This window comes from Clarias gariepinus, chromosome 10 (genome assembly GCF_024256425.1).
Source record: "Clarias gariepinus isolate MV-2021 ecotype Netherlands chromosome 10, CGAR_prim_01v2, whole genome shotgun sequence".
Taxonomy (NCBI): Eukaryota; Metazoa; Chordata; class Actinopteri; order Siluriformes; family Clariidae; genus Clarias; species Clarias gariepinus.
In genome coordinates this window covers 31,516,342-31,537,444 of record NC_071109.1, presented here as the reverse complement: position 1 = coordinate 31,537,444, position 21,103 = coordinate 31,516,342, and the positions used below count along the sequence as shown (strand labels likewise).

At 38.3% G+C, this 21,103-nt stretch overlaps 1 protein-coding gene across 1 annotated transcript; it reads left to right on the top strand.

Moving 5' to 3' along the window:
* The first annotated feature begins 2,012 nt into the window (after positions 1 to 2,012).
* LOC128531877 (cytochrome P450 2F2-like) lies at positions 2,013 to 7,253 on the top strand. Its single transcript, XM_053506054.1, has 9 exons — positions 2,013 to 2,194; positions 3,779 to 3,938; positions 4,025 to 4,177; positions 4,298 to 4,458; positions 5,852 to 6,025; positions 6,134 to 6,269; positions 6,410 to 6,597; positions 6,674 to 6,815; positions 6,939 to 7,253. The coding sequence occupies exons 1-9, from the start codon at positions 2,033 to 2,035 to the stop codon at positions 7,133 to 7,135; spliced, it is 1,473 nt and encodes a 490-aa protein (XP_053362029.1). The 5' UTR covers positions 2,013 to 2,032; the 3' UTR covers positions 7,136 to 7,253.
* Positions 7,254 to 21,103: the final 13,850 nt, after the last annotated feature.

Sequence of the window (21,103 nt, the reverse complement as noted above, 5' to 3'; positions counted from 1 at the left end):
TTGTAGTCGTCTTTAACATATTTTTTCCATTTAATAATATGGCAAAAGTTCTTCATAGGTGAAAGAGCTGAATTGCAGACAAGCCAATTTAGCACCTGGACTTTTCTACTACGAAGCCATGCTGTTGCAATAGCTGCAGTATGTGGCTTTGCATTGTGTTGCTGAAATACACAAGGGGCCTCCCTAGAGCATATGTTGCTTTAAAAACGTTATATGTTTCAGCATTCTTAGTGTTTTCCAAAACATGCAAGCTGCCTATACCATACTGTATGCACTTATAAAACCCCATTAGAAATGCTGGCTTTTGAACTGAATGCTGCTAACATGCTGGAAGGTCTCCCTCCTCTTTAGTCTGGAGGACACAGCGTTGGAGATTTCCAACAAGAATGTCAAATTGAACTCGTCTGAACATAGAACACTTTTCCACTTTGAAACAGTACATTTGAAATGAGCCTTGGCTCACAGAACACGACACCGCTTCTGGACTATGTTCACTTCTTTTGCATGATAGAGCTTTGGTTGGCATCTGCAGATGGCACAGCAGATTGTGTTTACCAACAGTGGTTTCTGGAAGTATTCCTGGACCCATTTAGTAATGTCAATGACACAGTCATGCTAATGAGTGATGCAGTGTTGTCTTTAGGACATCTTTAAGTCATTAGACTGCCTCTTTAAGACATTTCCTTTATAGCTAATCTGATGTCAATTCATTTGGCTAAATCTTTTCAAGATTTCTTACTTTTTTTAGCCCAATGTTGGCCCTGTGCCAACTTTTTTGAGACCTGTAGCAGGCATTAAATTTGAAATGACCTCATTTGGAAGCAAATGTAAAATTTATACGTTCATACATCAATTTTCTCTATGCTTTGTTGTGAATAAAGTAAATGATGACGGGCAGAAGCACCCTGTGCCATCACCACCACGGAGGCACCTCACAATCTGTGTGTTATTTGAGTGTGTTAAGACCTCAAAAAAGCACTAAATAACTTGCACACATCACACACTATACAAGGCTGATGTCAGTTTGGGCCCTAAATATTTGTTTAGTGCGTTAGTGTGTGTGTGTGTGTGTGTTTGAGGAGTAAATGTTTTTGTGCATGTTTGTGTGTGTGGTGTGTGTCTGTGTGTTAACATCTGTAATGTGTGCTTTATTATGATGTGTGTGTGAGAGATGTGACTTGTTCGTTTGTGTATGTGTGCGGTACTGTATGTATGTCTGTGTAAAAGTGGTACATTTGTAATGGGTGTGTAATATAAGTGTGTTTGTGCGTGTGTGTGCCTCGTGAGAGAGATGTGTGTGTGCGTGTGTGTCGAATAGGCTGCAGATGCTGGAAATAAGCATCACACTATGATTTTACTCAATGTGATGTCACTGAACATAATGCCACACAGAACGTTATTAATACTTTTTCGGTGTAAGTTTAAGGCATAATCATGGCTAACCCGTTTGAGATATCAAAAATCCCTCTGCAATTTTGCGTCCTCAATGTCTTTGGATTACATTGGCCAGGTTTGTGGGGGGCGTATAAATTTCCTTAGTAGAAGTATATCAAAATCTATTGGGTGCTTTTTTGCGAACAACCCAAAATAACCAGCCTCCTGTTGAGTTGAGCCGACGACATACAGTGCGAAAGTCATTCGGCTCAATGAGCTCCAAATGTGTACCGAGTTTCGCGTGCCTATGTGAAAGTGTGTATGAGCTATGCAGCAAAATATCATATGGGAGCCCCTGAGGGCCCCAGACCACGCGCCTCTCAAGCATCCTAATGGCAGCAGATTTCAACCTGTCTGCAAATTTTAATGAGTTTTTGAGCATGTTAAGACCCCCCAAAAGCCCAAAAGCCTGGGGAAAAAATCCATAGGAAAACAAGAGCGTCCCGTGCACCCTATATTGCTCGGGCCCTAAAACTCAAAATTCAGTTATGCATGTTCAGTCAATATGCAAGGTAAATGATTAGCTCTTAAGGTCTGCTATTAGGGCTTGTCATTCCAAAGGTTTGGTTTGTGGAAAAACAGCAGGACAACAGTCATCATGCTGGGTTCTTGGATTCTGGTTGTGTTTTGTGTCTGCCTCCTCTTCTTTTTCATCAGGATTCAGAGGCCCAAGAACTTCCCTCCAGGACCAAGACCAATTCCTATATTGGGGAACTTGTTTCATTTTAACATCAAAAATCCTTTGAAAGACTTTGAGAAGGTACAACATCAAACAATCTTGCAAAAAATATATATATTTATGTATGCATTACGAATGTAAACAAGCAATGAAATTATGGAAAAAATATACAAAGATTTGAGTTGAAAATATTAGTCTTTATGTATTGACATATGATGATTAACCTACAAAAAACAATACCATGATGTTCAGTTTGATCACAATTTTTGCAGAAAGCAGGCTTTAAATTTTTTTTCCCCAATAAAAGTAATATTGGAATAATAATAATAATAATAATAATATATACATATATAAGCATAAAATTTACAATATTTACTAATGATGAAACACTGAAGTAACCAAAATAAAATAAAATTAAAATAAAAGGGTATAAATTATGAAGGCTTTACAAACTGTATAAAAAGAAATTCTAAACTTTGAGGGATGAAAGTGTAAGAATAAAGAATTGTAATAATATGAAAATACTGTGGTTATGACAGCACTAGTATGATTAAAACCCTGAAACATGCAGTATAAAATGGAATGGTACTGATATGTGTGTGTGTTATCAGAGGTGTGGTTGGCCATGTTCCATTTTACCTTTGACATTACCTTATTTTTTTTAGCTGTTCTAAGACTGGTCGCTGTCCTAGGCAGACACATGTTGTTTGAAGAGCACCCATAAGGAATTAACATATGTTATATATATATATATATATATATATATATATATATATATATACACACACACACACACATATACAGTGCATCCGGAGCCTTATAAGCACTGCCTTATTCTAAATGGATAAAAAAAAAAAATTCCTCAGAATTCTACACACAACACCCCATAATGGCAACATGAAAAAAGTTTACTTGAGATTTTTGCAAATTTAATTGTGGTTTCAAACTTCTGATAGTGGTTTCAAACTTTTTCCACTTATGGATGATGGTGGCCACTGTGTTCATTGGGACCTTTAAAGCAGCAGAAATTTTTCTGTAACCCTCTCCCAGATTTGTGCCTCGAGACAATCTTGTCTCGGAGATCTACAGACATGAACTGTCAACTGTGGGACCTTATATAGACAGGTGTGTGCCTTTCCAAATCATGTCCAATCAACTGAATTTAGCACAGGTGGACTCCAATTAGGCTGCAGAAACACCTTAAGGATGATCAGAGGAAACAGGATGCGCCTGAGCTCAATTTTGCAAATGCTGTAAATACTTATGTACATGTGCTTTTTTTTAATGTTGTTATTATATGGTGTTGTGTGCAAAATTCTGAAAAAAAAGTAATTTAATCCATTTTAGAATAAGGCTGTGACATAAAATGTGGAAAAAGTAATGCGCTGTAAATACTGTATATAAAGCACCTTTTGTGGTACGCTGTCTCATTTTATTGCCAGGAGGGCCACCCTGGAGTACCTCATAATGTTTTCTTGCACATATGTAGTAGCAGCATCATACAGGACATTTCATCACTTTTTACTACTTGAAGGCCAGGCATTAGCGCACAGCATCATATTTTCTTTTACCATGTACAAGTCATACTTATTATTAATTTTACCTAATGACACTTTTGCAATGTGTGTATTCTGACCTTAAATACATTTCTTCTATTTTGTGTAGTTGGCTGAGCAATATGGAAACATTTACAGCCTGTATATTGGTACAAAACCAGCTGTTGTTCTTAATGGTTTTAAAACCATAAGAGAAGCTCTGGTGATGAAATCTGGAGACTTTTCAGGACGCCCGCAGAGCCTATCTATGGATGTAACTAAAGGAAAAGGTGAGATCTGTGGCAAACAATTTCATGTACCACTTCAAATAAAGTGACCTATAAAGTCATTTACTAATATGAGTAAAATGAAACAGGAGTCATAATAGCTGATTATAGTCTTCACTGGAAAGAGCATCGGCGCTTTGCTCTCATGACCCTAAGAAACTTTGGTTTGGGAAAACAGTCTATGGAGAACAGGATTCTGGGGGAAATTGAGCATCTTATTACAAAATTGGAGAAACATGCTGGTATGAACAGGTTTTCCTATTAATCATGTTCCTGTTAGATATATATTGAATTTAAAAGTTTTCTGCTTAATTATACAAAGCAAATTAAAATATATGATAACATAGCTTTTTTATTTCTAGGAAGTTCAATCTCACCTCAGACTTTGTTCCACGATGCTGCATCAAATATCATCTACCTAGTTTTGTTTGGCACCCGCTATGAATACGGTGATGAAACACTTAAAGCGTATGTTCGACTGTTTACTGAAAACACAAAGCTTGCTCAAGGACCTTGGGCGATGGTAAGTTCATTTAAATTATTTTGTATAAAACTTTAATCACATACAGTGACATTGTAGCACTTCATAAACCTGGTCAATTTGAGAATTCTGATCTCTAATAAGTGAGTCGAAGGTCACAGTGACATAAAACACAGAACAACCAGACTTAAAAGTGAACCCATGCTCTTCTGTGTGTCACCAGAAACCAGTGTTAAAAATTTTGGTCAACAATAGCTGCAGCGTGCTAATTGTTATTTCATCATCACACCATGCATATTTAGTTTTTGACTATGTTAAAATTTTTCAGCTTTAACTGCAAGCGTGAAGTCATACTGAAATTCTACATTACAGTTATCCAAATCACAATCCATTATTACAAAATGATTATATTTTATTACAGAACTAATATGCTTTGGGCAAATGATAATAATAAGAAATCTTGGACCCAATGTGTATTTTTTGGGGAAATTTCAGGAATAGGACAATGTTATATTTTAATGCTTTTAAACAATGACTCTACAGTAATATACTACCTGGTCAATTTTAATGAAAATTAAATTTTATGAAAACATAAAAATTTCTGGTAATGTGTTAAGGACAACCCAAAGCATTTTTAAACCTTGGAAGTATAATGCTGATATATCGACTTTGGGGAAGAAATGTGGTTAAAAAGAATCATGAATATCATCAGAGTTTCACTAAATGTGATTTAAAGTGGCTTTGTAAAAAATAAATAGTAGAAATCACAATTTATGTTTAATAGTGAAAGTAAGAAAATTTCCACACATACAATGCTACAAGAACTCAAAGGATTGGGACTAAATTTCTGCATAGCCATAAGAAAACCTGTTGTTAAAGAGACTTATCAGAAAAAGGCTTAATTTTAGGAATAAAGAAAAAGATAAAGAGACTTCATTGTCATTGTAGTTATAAAGCTAAATTTGGTAGCTCTCAGAAACCATCAGCAATAAGAGAAGGTAAGAATAAACAAAAGAATTAACTAATTGCACTAAAATATAATGAATATAAAAATATATACAATGAAATATATGTGCAGTCGGTCTTGGATCTTGAAACTAATAGTGGAGTGCAAACAGGATTGTCATAAATCAAGAAATATTCACACTGTGACGCAGTAAGAGAGAATGCTACAGTATCTACTGTATCATGCTCCTGTATAAATTCAAGAGCTGAGAGGGTACATTGGCCTTCTTGAGCTTTCTCAGGAAGTAAAGCTAAGTTTTCTTCACAATGCAGGAAGTGTTAATGGCCCATGTTAAATCCTTTGTGTGGTGGTGTCGTTGTCCGTTATTATGGAAAAAGCATTTGTTTTTCCATTTGCTTTAGTTGCTTTTTTTTTTAAAGAGAAGAAAGCATAACGCATGTTGTACGTTAAAAACCTGTTTTCTTGTAGATCTATGATGCACTTCCTGTGGTGAGGTCCTGGCCCCTTCCCTTTAAAAAAGGATTTCATAATTACAGCAGACTTGAAACCTTGACAGCCAACATGATCAACAAGCACAAGACAACAAGAGTCCCAGGAAAACCAAGAGATTTTGTTGACTGCTATCTGGATGAACTTGAGAAGGTTTGTAATTGCCAATTTATATTAGTTATTGCTGAAAGAGAAAGCATAATAATATTTTTCTTATTATAAAAAGCATAATAATATTTGTCCCTCTATTGTGTTTAATAGAGTGACAATGAATCCACTTTAAGTGAAGAAAACCTTGTGTCATATATCATTGATCTACATGTAGCTGGAACTGATACCACATCCAACACACTCCTTACAGCGATTCTCTACCTCATGGTTCATCCAGACATACAGAGTTTGAACTTTTTTATCCATTAAATTGTATTATTAAATCTGTTTATTTTAGTTAATTAAAAAAAAAATGATTGCCCAAATTGGCATGTTAAATTGATTACAAAATTTTAATTAATAATGCTGTACATATTTTGTTTCTAGAGAAATGCCAGCAAGAGATTGATGAGGTTATGGAGGGAAAATCTCAGGCATCCTTCGAGGACAGACACAACATGCCATACACACAGGCTATGATTCATGAGTGTCAGCGCATTGCCATTACTGTCCCTCTGAGTGTGTTCCACTGTACCACAAGAGATACTGAATTGATGAACTACACCATACCAAAGGTGAGGATTTTAATCACATTTTTCATACTGTTTCATTACACATATTAATCTCTATTTTTAACTGTCTGTATTTCAGGGAACAATGATCATCCCCAACCTGTCCTCAGTGTTAAGTGAAGAAGGCCAGTGGAAGTTTCCTCATGATTTTAACCCATCAAACTTTCTAAATGATGAAGGGCAGTTTGAGAAACCTGAGGCCTTCTTGCCCTTTTCTGCTGGTGAGAACTCAGGAGGGAAATGGCAATGCAAACCTCACTTAAATCTTGTTTGCCAAATTAGATTTATTAATTCATTTAAATCTGCAAGTCTAAATGTATGTATGTATCTGTTCATGTGTCCAGGGCCTCGTGTGTGTCTTGGAGAAGGATTGGCTCGCATGGAGCTCTTCCTCTTCTTGGTTACTCTCCTGCACCGCTTTCAATTTGTTTGGCCTGAAGATGCAGGAGAACCAGATTTCACTCCTGTGTTTGGAATAACAGTTACACCCAAACCATACAGGATGAAAGTCAGGCTGAGACAGCCATCTAGACACATATAGAACCAGTCTGCAAATTGGAAACTTATTCTTTAAGGAACAATCCTGTGTTAATTCACATGTAAAAACTGTTCTAGTATTAAATGTTATGTTTTGATGAAAGTGTTTATTGGCTGTTTTATATATAACAGTAACACTGTATACAGTGGAACCTCGGATTACGAGCATGATTCGTTCCGGAATCGGGCTGGTATTCCAAAACACTTGTAAATTAAAGCACATTTTCCCATTAGAAATAATGGAAATTAAAATAATTTGTTCCACAGCCCAAAAAAATTAATATATAAAAATAATTAACACAAAATATAAAGTAAAAATAAAACAAATTAACCTGCATGTTACCTTAAAAAAAGTAAAAATAAATCTCGACAGATAAGTGTTTCCATTTATGTGCACAGACGCTGTGTGTGTTTTTCTCTCTCCTGCTCTGCTAAGTGTGTGTTATGTGTGTGCGTGTGCGTAATTTGACACCGTGCCGGTAACACACACTCTGCAGCGCAAGAGAAAGAAAAACTCACACACACATAACACACACACTTAAACACTGACAGTAAAGGCGAGAGAGAGAGAGCGTTTGTGTGTGAACCGGCATAGTGTCAAATTACGCGCGTGCACACCTAACACACACACTCTGCAGCGAAATAGAAAGAAAAACACACACACACATGAATAGTGGTTATACCAGTAATAGACAAGCACTAAGACCCCGCAGCGCAAGAGGGAAAAAAAACGTTGGCTCAGTTGTGATTAAGTGACGCTCGCCATAAAATTAAGAAGCGCATGCATGATACATGATACTCGGTACTCGTAAACCAAGACAGTGCTCGTTTTCCAAGTCAAAATTAATTAAAAATCTTTCGGAACAATTGTAAACCGAGTTACTCGTAATCCGAGGTTTTACTTACTCTCTCTCTCTCTCTCTCTCTACACTACTGTTCAAAAGTTTGGGGTCACTTTCTAACTGATTTTTATTTCTTTCTATATTGTAAAGAAATGCTTCATGAGACCCAGTTTCATTATGGTGCTTAACGGATTTTGCAAATGCACTTGACAATACTGTTCTTGCAAGAACTATTACAGAATGGCTGACCTCTGTGTCTTAAAATAACAACTAATTGTTGTAATTACCTAATTCCATATGTGTTATTTTATAGTTTTGAAATCCCCAGTATTGTTGTAAAATGTAGAAAATAAATCACTAAACAAAAATAAAGAAATCTGCAATTAACATATACATACATACATATATATATATATACAGTGAATCCGGAAAGTATTCACAGCGCATCACTTTTTCCACATTTTATGTCATGTCACAGCCTTATTCTAAAATGGATTAAATTATATTTTTCCTCAGAATTCTACACACAACACCCCATAATTACAACATACAATAAGTTTACTTGAAAAAATTTAGAAAACACAGCCTTTGCAAAACCAGGTGCATCCTGTTTCCCCGGATCATCTTTGAGATGTTTCTGCAGCTCAATTGGAGTCCACCTGTGGTAAATTTAGTTAATTAGAAATGAGCGTCAGAGCGCCCAGAGGTCCTCTGTGGAGTGAGGAGAACCTTCCAGAAGGACAACCATCTTTACAGCAATCCACCAATCAGGCCTGTATGGTAGAGTGGCCAGACGGAAGCCACTCCTTAGTAAAGCGCACATGGCAGCATGCCTGGAGTTTGCCAAAAGGCACCTGAGGCACTCTCAGACCATAAGAAACAAAATTCACTGGTCTGATGAGACAAAGATTGAAATCTTTGGTGTAAATGCCAGGCATCATTGCTCATCACCAGGCCAATACCATACCCACAGTGAAGCATGGTGGTGGCAGCATCATGCTGTGGGGATATTTTTCAGTGGCAGGAACTGGGAGACTATTCAGGATAAAGGGAAAGATGACTGCTGCATCTTTCAGCAGGATAACGATCCTAAGCACACAGCCAAGATATCAAGGAAGTGTCTTCAGGAAAACTCTGTGAATGTCCCTGAGTGGCCCAGCCAGAGCCCAGACTTAAATCCGATTGAACATCTCTGGAGAGATTTTAAAATGGCTGTGATAAAGCTTGAGAGGTGCTGCAAGGAGGAATGGGCAAAACTGGCCAAGGATAGGTGTGCCAAGCTTGTGGCATCATATTCAAAAAGACTTGAGGCTGTAATTGCTGCCAAGGGTGCATCAACAAATTATTGAGCAAAGGCTGTAAATACTTGTGTACATGTGATTTCTCATTTTTTTTTATTTTTATAAATTTGCAAAAACCTCAGGTAAACTCTTTTTACATTGCCATTATTGGGTGTTATGTATAGAATTCTGAAGGAAAAAATAAATTTAATCCATTTTAGAATAAGACTGTAACATAACCAAATGTGGAAAAGGTGATGCGCTGTGAATACTTTCTGGATGCACTGTATATATGTGTATATATAATTTAAATATTTGGTATTTGATTATATATTATAAACTTTACTAACAGACAGTGACAAAGTAACATTTCATGGCCCTGGTGAATTTAACAATTTAGATCTCTAATGAGTAAGTCAGAGGTCACAGTGTTCTAAAAATAACCCTAGGACAACATGAGAAAAAGACCTTTGAGATCAACCAAACTCAAAAGCAAACCCATCCTCTTCTGTATGTCACCAAAAACCAGTGTGATTAAAAACTTTGCTCAACAATAGCTGCTATGTGCTAATTGCCACTTCATCACGCCATACTTATTTGGTTAGAGACGATGATGATTTTAGCTTTAACTGCAAGCGTGAAGTCATACTGAAATTGCACATTACAGTTGCCCAAATCACAATCCATTATTATAAAAATGATTATATTTTATTACAGAACTAATATGCTTGGGGCAAATGATAGTAATAAGAAATATAGTAATATATAAGTAATACAGGCTACAGCTCTGGAGAAAGAAGCATTTCCAAATCACAATTTATTATAATAAAAACAGATTATATTTTATTGCTGAACTATTAGGGTTAGTGCAAATGATATTACAAAAAAAACTTCAATAAACAATATCAACTTGGCCCTAATGTGTATTTTTTTGTTGGAAATTTTAGGAATAGGACACTATATGACTCACAATTTTAATGCAAATAATATTTTTAAAGGAAAATATTAAATATTATTAAGATTGTGTTAAGGACTACCCAAAGCATTATTAAACCTTGGAAGTATAATGCTGACTGGGAAAGAAATGACTAATCAGAGATCCCAAAATGTGATCTGAAGTAGCTGTGTAAAAAATCAATAGTAGAAATCACAGTTTATGTTTAATAGTAAAAGTATGAAAATTTCCACACACACACAATGATACAAAGAATGTCTCGGGTTACTTTGCTGTAAACCTGTTCTTTAAATAAGTAGGAAAACGCTATGGGAACATCTTTCTGTGTTGCCAGTTTTGAAATATGTGTGTATCAAGCACGCCAAATTGTGGCATATATAACCTCGGTCAGGTGACGTCATCTGATGAAGCGCACCTGCAGGTTATAAAAACATTCCTCAGATCACTTTTGTCTGAAAGGACGTCCAGTCATGCAAGCGGTGCAGCATCTCGTCCCGCTTTTTCAGGAAACAGGGTTACAGCAAAGTAACACAAGACGTTCCCATTTAAAAGCTACACTCGATGCTGTGTGAAAACGCTCTGGGAACGAGAATAACAACGCCGCCACAATTCAATTCAATTTAATTTATATAGTGCTTTTAACAACGGTCATTGTCTCAAAGCAACTTCACAAAAAATAAATTTTTTTTTTTTTTAGAAAAGGAAAGAAAATATTTGGAAGTGTGTATGTGTGAGAAAAATGTGTCTAGATAATAATGAGATGAATGAATGATGAATGAAATGTCTCTGATGAGCAAGCCAAGGGTGACGGCGACGGTGGCAAGGAAAAACTCCCTGAGATGGCAATAGGAAGAAACCTTGAGAGGAACCAGACTCAACAGGGTGATAACAAATAGAAATAACATTATGTGTGTTGTGCAGGTGAAAGTTCAATGTAACAGAAGTTGTGTAGATTAACATGAAGTCCAGTTCAGCACAGGGAGTCAGTAGGTGCAGAGGGCAGATGGGGTCTTTGGATGCCTTAGAAACCTCACAGGGTTGACCTTTGTCTACTAAAGCTGGCACAATCTCCAAATGCCTCGGGATGGATAGAAAAAAACAGTAAAGATGGAGAGAATTAGCGTAGTTGCCATTCAGGATAGGTGTACTGGAGTATGAGGTTATGGGAAGAGATGCGTCTTGAGTCTACTTTTGAATTGGGAAACCGTGTCTGCTCCCCGAACACTATCTGGAAGGCTATTTCAAAGTTTTGGAGCCAAATATGAAAATGCCCTGCCCCCTTTTGTAGATTTTAAAATTCTGGGAATTACCAGAAGTCCGGAGTTTTGTGATCTTAAGGGACGTGGTGGATTATAGCGTATCAGAAGACTGGTTAGGTATGTGGGAGCTAAACCATTTAAAGCCTTGTATGTAAGTAGTACTATTTTGTAATTAATTCTAAATTGAACAGGTAGCCAGTGCAGGGATGATAATATTGGGGTTATATGATCATATTTTCTGGATCTAGTGAGAACCCTGGCGGCTGCATTTTGGACTAACTGTAGCTTGTTTATTGAGGATGCAGGACAACCACCTAGTAATGCATTACAATAGTCCAGTCTGGAGGTCATGAATGCATGAACTAGCTTTTCTGCATCAGATACGGATAGAATACTCCTAAGTTTGGCAATATTTCTAAGATGGAAAAAGGCTGTTTTTTTGATATTGGAAAGATGATTTTCAAAAGACAAGTTACTGTCTAATATTATGCCCAGGTATTTTACTGTTGAGCTGGTAGTAACAGTACATCCTTCTAAACGCAGGCTGAATTGTGAAAGCTGTTGTGTGCTGGTTTTTGGGCCGATGAGTAATATCTCTGTCTTATCTGAATTTAGTAAAAGAAAGTTATTGGTCATCCAATCTTTTATATCCTGGACACACTCGGTTAATCTAGACAACTTATTTCATCTGGTTTTGTTGAGATGTATAATTGGGTATCATCAGCATAACAATGCAAACCAATTCCATGCCTTCTAATGATGTTTCCCAAGGGAAGCATGTATATTGAGAACAGCAGAGGTCCTAAAACTGACCCTTGTGGGACCCCATATTTCACTGGCATTACATCAGACGGTACTCCATTTAGATCTACAAAATGGTATCGATCAGACAGGTATGATCTAAACCATTTTAATGCCTGCCCCTGAATACCTATATGATTTTGTAGGCGATCTATGAGAATATTATGATCTATGGTGTCAAATGCAGCACTAAGATCAAGTAAGACTAGTATTGAGATGCAGCTTTGGTCTCAAGCTAAAAACAAGTCGTTCGTAATTTTAACTAGTGCAGTTTCTGTACTATGATGGGGCCTGAAACCTGACTGAAATTCTTCTAGGATGTTGTTTTCCTGCAAGAATGTGCATATTTGAGCTGATACTACTTTTTCTAATATTTTTTATATGAACGGAAGGTTTGAAATGCAAGTGTCTGGACCCCAAGGTTGTGTAGCGAGTGCGCACAAGGGCCAAGGAGGTCTTAGAGCTAGCTCTGGGAGGCTGACTCGAGGACCCGTGAGCCCGGAGTAGCATGAACATCCAGACTATAGAATCTGACAAAAGTGTGTGGAGAGGACCACCCTGCCGCATCGCACACTTGCTGCAGGGGAACACTTTTTGCGAGCGCAATAGATAAGGCAATCCCCCTGGTCAAATGAGCCCTGATTCCTAAAGGGGAAGTGAGACCACTTGCCTCATAGGCTAGGGCAATGGGATCTCCCCCCGACCCCCCCCCATATGAAAAGCTGCTCTGACTTATGCCACTGGCTAGTGCGGTGGACATAAATCTAAGGAGCTCGTACTGGACACAGCAAGTAAAGTCTTTCCTGCTCTGAACCTGTAAAAGGCACAGGACAGAATGCTTCGAGAACAACGGGGTGCATGGTTGAGAATGGAACTTTCGGAAGATAGTTCGGGTGAGAATGCAGAATAGCTTTAACTAGCCCAGGAGTACGGTCTAGGCAGGCTGGGGAAACTGAAAAAGTCTGCAGATCAATTCTCTTCAGAAAAGTAACGACCATGAGAAGAACCATCTTAAGAGTCAGAAACCTAGCAGGCGCTGACTCTAGTGGTTCAAAAGGGGTGTCAAACAGACCTTCGAGCACAATAGATAAGTCCCAGGAAGGCTTTAGTGGGCGGCCTCAACCGTTTAGCTTCACAAATAAAACTGGCAACTTAAGGGTGCTTAGCCACGGAAACTCCATCAATCAAAACATGGCAAGCCGAAATTGCGGTTACGTATGTTCTGAGAGTACTAGAGCATAAGCCAGAGGACAACTTTTCTTGCAGAAACTCCAGCACTAAAACAATTCGGCAATGGACTGGGTCTACATGTTTTCAATTGTCAAATACATTCCGTTTGAGGGCGTAAGTTCTTCTAGCGGGGAGTTTCCATTCCCCATGTATAACAGCTTGTCTGGATAGCAAGTCTGCTCCCACATTCATATGCCCGGGAATGTAAATCGCCCTGAGGGACAGAAACTTGTCCTGTGCCCAAAGACCTCCTGAATAGTAGTTCAGAATTTAACCCTAATGAGGTGTATTTGTCTCAGCTGCCCAAATCAAGGTTTTGCCAAAGCACATTATCAGATCTGTGCACAATTTGGCACAAGTTTTTTTTATGTCCTGATGCAACCAATTTTGTTCAGGCCTGGGACTGGCACTGGATCCACACTGTCAAAATTCCAACTAGATAAATGTTGAATGAATCAATATTGTATTACAAATTCGTTCAGTGGTATTTGTTAAGACAACAGTAACACTGTATACAGTGGAACCTCGGATTACGAGCATGATTCGTTCCGGAAGCGGGCTGGTATTTCAAAACACTCGTAAACCAAACTTAATTTTCCCATAGGAAATAATAAAAACTTAAATTATTTGTTCTACAGCCCAAAAAAATAAATACATAAAAATAATTAATACAAAATATAAAGTAGAAATAAAACAAATTAACCTGTACTTTACCTTAAGAAAATGTAAAAATAAATCCCGACAGATAAGTGTTTCCGTTTGTGCACGCAGGGTGTGTGTGTGTAAATTGCACACACACACACACACACACACACACACATTAACGGATAGACCGTTTAAAAACGTTTTTAAAAATTAGCAAGAAACATCCCTAGTCACACTCGCGTGAGGGCATACTAACAGGATCACTGCTGTAAAGTAAAACAACAACAAAAAACAAATTAAACAGCACCTCGCTTTTGAAAACAATCGCGACAGAGAAGAGTTTGTGTGTTTGTTTGGCAACGTGAGAGAAGGGGGGCTGAAGAGGGGGTCGCTCGCGTTTACAGCCCCCTTCTCTCAGGTTGCCAAACAAACACACAAAGTCTCTGCCTTACACAGACACAAACACACACACGCACACTCAAAAACACTGCAAGCACTAAGACCCAGCAGGGGAGATGATAGGTCTCGGCTTTACAGATCCCCTCCTCTCAGGTTGCCAAACAAACACACAAACTCTTCTCTGTCGCGACTGTTTTCAAAGGTGAGGAGCTGTTTAATACTAGAAGCGCCGCGCCAAGGTTACCTACTAATGACGCGGTTCAGCGGTCATTTGACCGCCTATTGTTTTGAATGGTAAGCTGCTGCTGACACACAATGATCGCTAGATGGCGCTTTCACCCAAAGCAAATAGTTTAGCTCCAAGATCAACTTGCACTTGGACAATGCGCAATTTATTCCCGCGTTGATAATAAGCGGTATCTTTTTTTCATATTCAACTGAGAAAACCTACTACAGAGTCTCTAAGGGGACAAAAGAAGAGGGAAAAAACAAGTCAGAGGGAAAAAACAAGTCATGTTTGGAATTATAACCCAAAATTTTTGACTTTTTTCTGCCGTTTTTTTCTCCTCCTTTGTCCATCTAGGGGCTTCGTACTATAACAAAAAGGAAAGCTCTGCTTATTTTTATATCGTATGGAGAAAATGTTATTAGTTTGTTCATTCTATTTGAAGCTTCTGAACGTCTCGGAGCAGCGATTTAGTTCTGAACTCGCTTCTGTGAAATTATCGCTAAAACAATATTAAATTTGAATAAATCAGATCTACCACAGCAGATAATAAACTATGCTATGTCATAACCGAAGCAAACACAACGAATATGTCTCGTTTCGTTCAGTGTTGCTAGGCAACGGACCACGCGCCTAATCGGTTCACTTGGCCGCGGTGTATTATAAACCTGCGGGATGTTTCACTGCTTATGTTCATGTAATAAAAGCGAGGGAAATGTGAAAGTGATGTGTGGCCACTGAATGAGAACTAAATCAAAGATTTCGGTAACTACACTGAGTGTAACATCTGCATAGTGACACTAAAAAGCTGAACACCTTCACTTTTCCGTTTAGCCTCCTCTGAGAAAAAAAAGCTGTATTTTGTTTGTTTATATGTTTATAAAAGTACACGAAGTAGGCGCGCGCGCACAGACACACACACACACACACACACCTCCCCTGAGCCCTCGGTCAACATCTAATGACCGTCGATATGCAAATGAGTCAAGACGTAACCTAACGTGGTGTCGTGTCGGATTTCAGCGGTCAAAGAAAGTGGAAAGACTTTGAAGCAGTTTCAGTGTTTTTTTCAGTTACAACAAGCACAGCGATGAGTCCACGTTGTTTCACTGGTTATGACATAGTGACACTAAACAGCTAAACAACTTCACTTTTCTGTTTACCTCTGAGAAAAAAAAGCTGTATTTAGTTTGTTTATATTCAGAGTAACACCTTCCAACCACCTCTCATAGTCTATTGTTAGTTTTAATGATTTGGCTGAAACTAATTATCACTACATAAGTACCCCAACACCATTGATCATGAGTTTCAGCTGAAACTAATTCTATACATGCAACAGAAAATGTAGATGCAGATTCCAAATGTATAAAGATACATGCTATATATATATATATATATATATATATATATATATATATATATATATATATGTGTGTGTGTGTGTGTGTATTCGATGCATGCTATATATATATGTGTGTGTGTATGTGTGTGTATTTGAGGCTGGCTCTATTCAGGGGCAAGAGGGGCAGCGCCCCATCAACTAAATGTCTACACATGTTAATATATTCCTAAAATTAATATATAACAAGTTGATAAACTGATCTGCGGTAGCAGAGAAATTCGCTGAAAAAGGGACACTACACAATAAGGTATTAGATGTCCCTCATGTCTCTGTCCCTCTGCTGTGCGTATTCATTCACAGGCTGCAGCGCGCGCGCTCACACACACACACACACACACACACCTCCCCTGAAGTAGTTGCGGCGTTTTTCAGTTACAACAAGCACAGCGATGAGTATAAGAATAAAATAAGGTAACAGTTTGATCTGTGTAGTTAGTGCCCTTGTATAAAATAAATGAATGAATAACACATCTCAACCACCTCTCAAGAGAGTGCCATAATTTTGCAAAAATACTTGCAAAACATCAGCATACATTGGAGGGAACTTCTGAGGTGGTCAGTGATTGATGGCACGGTCGTTCGGAGGGGGTTGTGATCACACCTACAGTTCTTTTGTTCTAAGCTGTCGGTCAAATATCTCTCCACTTGAAATGGAAGCACAAAATTGAGGGGCAACATGCAAGGGATTTCAGCATCTCGACGCTAATCTTTCTCGTGTTTACCTTGTACTGTACAATGTATATTCATTTTATTAATGAATTGCTGTGAATAAACTACATGTGCAGTTGATTTACCAGAAAGGACTTTTCAGTTTTTGTGTGCTAAACTAAACTTCAGGGTCAAGTAATAGCGATTTTATTTGAAAAGTGTATATATATATATATATATATATAGGGAAAGATTAAGAAACACGCTGAAGCGGAATATATGTATATAGCATGTATCTTTATACATTTGGAATCTGCATCTACATTTTCTGTTGCATGTATAGAATTAGTTTCAGCTGAAACTCATGATCAATGGTGTTGGGGTACTTATGTAGTGATAATTAGTTTTAGCCAAATCATTAAAACTAACAATAGACTATGAGAGGTGGTTGGAAGGTGTTACTCTGAATATAAACAAACTAAATACAGCTTTTTTTTCTCAGAGGTAAACAGAAAAGTGAAGTTGTTTAGCTGTTTAGTGTCACTATGTCATAACCAGTGAAACAACGTGGACTCATCGCTGTGCCTGTTGTAACTGAAAAAAACGCTGCAACTGCTTCAAAGTCTTTCCTCTCCGTGACCGCTGAAATCCGACACGACACCACGTTAGGCTACGTCTTGACTCATTTGCATATCGACGGTCATTAGATGTTGACCGAGGGCTCAGGGGAGGTGTGTGTGTGTGTGTGTGCGCGCGCGCGCCTACTTCGTGTACTTTTATAAACATTCTAAATATAAACAAACAAAATACAGCTTTTTTTTCCCAGAGGTAAACGGGAAAGTAAAGTTGTTCAGCTGTTTAGTGTCACTATGCAGATGTTACACTCAGTGTAGTTACCAAAATCTTTGATTTAGTTCTCATTCAATGGCCACACATCACTTCCACACTTCCCTCGCTCTTATTACATAAACATAAGCAGTAAAACATTCCGCAGGTTTATAATACACCGCGGCCAAGTGAACCACGTTCCCGCCGATTAGGCGCGTGGTCCGTTGCCTAGCGACACTGAACGAAACGAGGCATAATCGTGGTGTTTGCTTCGGTTATGACATAGCATAGTTTATTATCTGCTGTGGTAGATCTGATTTATTTACATTCAATAATGAGGCTTTATATCCTCAGGAGGGGTCATTACATATGTAATATGTAAAACAATATTGTTTTAGAGATAATTTAACGGAAGCTTCTAACAGAACGAACAAACTAATTAATTTTCTCAAAACCTTATAAAATTAAGTAAAGCGAAATTCCCTAAATGTCCTTATAAAATATCGCTGATTATCAACGCCAGAACGAATGGCGAAATGTCGATATTTTACGGAAGCATATATATGTATATATATATATACATATATAAACTGCATATATCGAATGAAACCTGAAATAGTTACATATACGCACTGAATGACGCATAAATAGTATGCGCGATTCCTTGCGCCATCTGCTGAGAGAAATGAGAATCGCACGTTGGAAAAGACAGGAAACGTCATGCCGCCGCGCAGCTGTCAGCGATTTCACGTAAATAAGAGCAAAATAGCTTTATACTGGCTTTTACTGGTGCGATTTTAAAAATTTAAGCATACAGGGTGATTAAGCTCACAGAACTAGGAAAAGTCATGAAAGGAGGGTCCTGGAAATTGATCGAGTGTGAAGTATTATTTTTTTTTTACCCCCTTGCGGTCAAATGACCGCTGCTCGGCGCTTCTAGTGTTAATTTGTTTTTTTTTTGTTCTTGTTGTTGTTTTACTTTACAGTAGTGATCCCGTTAGTATGCGCTCACGCGAGTGTGACTAGCGATGTTCCTTGCTAATTTTTAAATGGTTTTAAAAACGGTCTCTCCGTTAATGTGTGTGTGTAATGTGCGTGCACGCACATTACACACACACACAGCATCACTTGTGATGACGTGACGCTCGGTGTCAAAACAAGAAGCGCATGCGTGAAACATGATACTTGGTGCTCGTAAACTAAGACAATGCTCGTTTTTCAAGTCAAAAATTATTAAAAATCGTTGCTCGTCTTGCGGAACACTCGTAAACCGTGTTACTCGTAATCCGAGGTTCCACTGTACTTGAAAACTTTAAAGACACATATTGAATAAACAAAACAAAAGTCGAGCCAGCAATTTATCTTCACTGAGTTTAGGACAACTCCGAAGTGTATAACAGTTAAGTGGTACAGCAAGTCCCCACTTTAAAAGTTTTGACAGCACTTCTACAAACATTCATATATGCCAATATGAAAATTGAATGCGAACAAATCGCAGAAGTAGCTCACATGTATTGTACAAAAAAGTCCACCAGATACCAATATTTACAGTTATGTACTGTACAATAATGTTCAGTGTGTACGTGAATGTATAAAATGTCTAAAGTCTGGTATATTGTATGTGTGTGCGTGTGGGGTGCGGGAGAAAAGTGTCGGCCTCACTAGTTTCAATGAATCAGTCCAGAAGCACGACAATGATGAAAATGTCTGTCCTTTAAAGCTGTCCTAATGGTGAATAATTCTAATTTCGGAAGTCCAATATATAAAATAATTACATTCACAGGGGTTGGACAATGAAACTAAAACACTGGCTAATTTAGTCTTGAAGGTTTCATGGCTAAATTTGACCAGCCTGGTGGCCAATCTTTATTGATTGCACATTCCACCAGTAAGAGCTGAGTGTGAAGGTTTTATTAGCAGAGTAATAACACAGTTTTTCTTAAAATATTGCAATGTACACAATATTATGGGTGACATATCAGAGAGGACAAATTGTTGGTGCGCGTCTCGCTGGTGCATCTGTGACCAAGACAGCAAATCTTTGTGATGTATCAAGAGCCACAGTATTCAGGGTAATGTCAGCATACCGTCAAGAAGGACGAACCACGTCCAACAGGAGTAACTGTGGAAACATTAAACCACAGCTGCCCAACCCACTGCAGAAATAAATGTGCACCTCAAAACTGTTTGTCTATAGACCTTCTCTGTCTTTTCCACATCTAAAAGAGTTACAGTGTAAAGAAGTCCCAAAGAAGCGTACCACCCAGACTGTTGCATGCCCAAAGTGAAGCATGATGGTTTGGGCTGCAATATCAATGCATTACCTAGGCCCAATACTTGTGTTAGAAGAGCGTGTTACTGCCAAGGAGGACCATGTGCACCCAATGGTTCAAAAATTGTATCCTGAAGGTGGTGCTGTGTATCAGCATGATAATGCACCAATACACACAGCAGGACTGGTGACAGAGCATAATACACATAGCAAGACTGGTGACAAAGCAAGTTTGATAAACATGAAACTAAAGTTAAATCTCCCATAGCCTGCACAGTCACTGGATCTGGCCACTATTTTACAAGAAGATTGGCTCAAAATCCTTCTGGCCACTGTGCAGGACTTGTATCTGTCATTCCTAAGATAAAATGATGCTGTATGGCTGCAAAAGGAGGCCCTACACCATACTAATGAATTATTGTGGTCTTAAACCAGGCATTTCAGTTTTATTGTCCAACCCCTTTATGTTCTCTATATTCTATTGTGAATTAAATATTGGCTTATGTGATTTGAAAGTATTATAGTTTTTATTTTATTCAAATTGAAAAAAACATTCTGTAGAGACTGGCAGGCCACCTCAAATGGCACCATACTGACAACGTGATCTCTCGGTGGTGTAAACCATCTGGAAACGTGACCCGGTCAAAATTGGAAACCCAGATGGCTTTCACCAACCCCGACCTACAATGGTGCAAATCAACAAGCCATGAAGAGACAGTTCACAACATCAGTAAATAGGGAAAGAAACGGTACACGTCTCCAACTCAGATGGTGCAAATCTGCAAAGCAACTTGCATGCACAAGAGAGAAGCATTTCACATCTTCACTCAAACGTTGTAGATCAGCACAAATCCCTTGAATGGAGAAGTTTCACAGCCCCCTGGCAGTTGCTGACCCCCGCTGAGTGCGTTTCCTGCTTCACTTTTGGGCTCAGAACAGAGAACATACAATGCTTTAGGGACATGTAGCATGTTAAATGGTTAAAGTATGGCAGTCATCAGCTCTTTAGGAACCCTCAATGAGATTTTGTGCCAGAACTCTGAAGTCCTGCAATAAGAAACCCTCAGAAAATGTTCCAGAGTGCCGCCATCGGTAACCAGGCAACCAATGCCTCACCGAAGGGCTTTCCCGAAAGACATCATCTTAACAAACACGCACCAACCAATCAGCAATACTGCGATTTTC

Bases quoted from the DNA above. Each gene is read 5' to 3' on its own strand.
- LOC128531877 (XM_053506054.1), top strand. From the start codon at position 2,033: ATGCTGGGTTCTTGGATTCTGGTTGTGTTTTGTGTCTGCCTCCTCTTC. The intron at 6,270-6,409 runs GTTTGAACTTTT...TTTTGTTTCTAG, and splicing joins GGTTCATCCAGACATACAGA to AGAAATGCCAGCAAGAGATT. The intron at 6,816-6,938 runs GTGAGAACTCAG...TCATGTGTCCAG, and splicing joins CTTCTTGCCCTTTTCTGCTG to GGCCTCGTGTGTGTCTTGGA.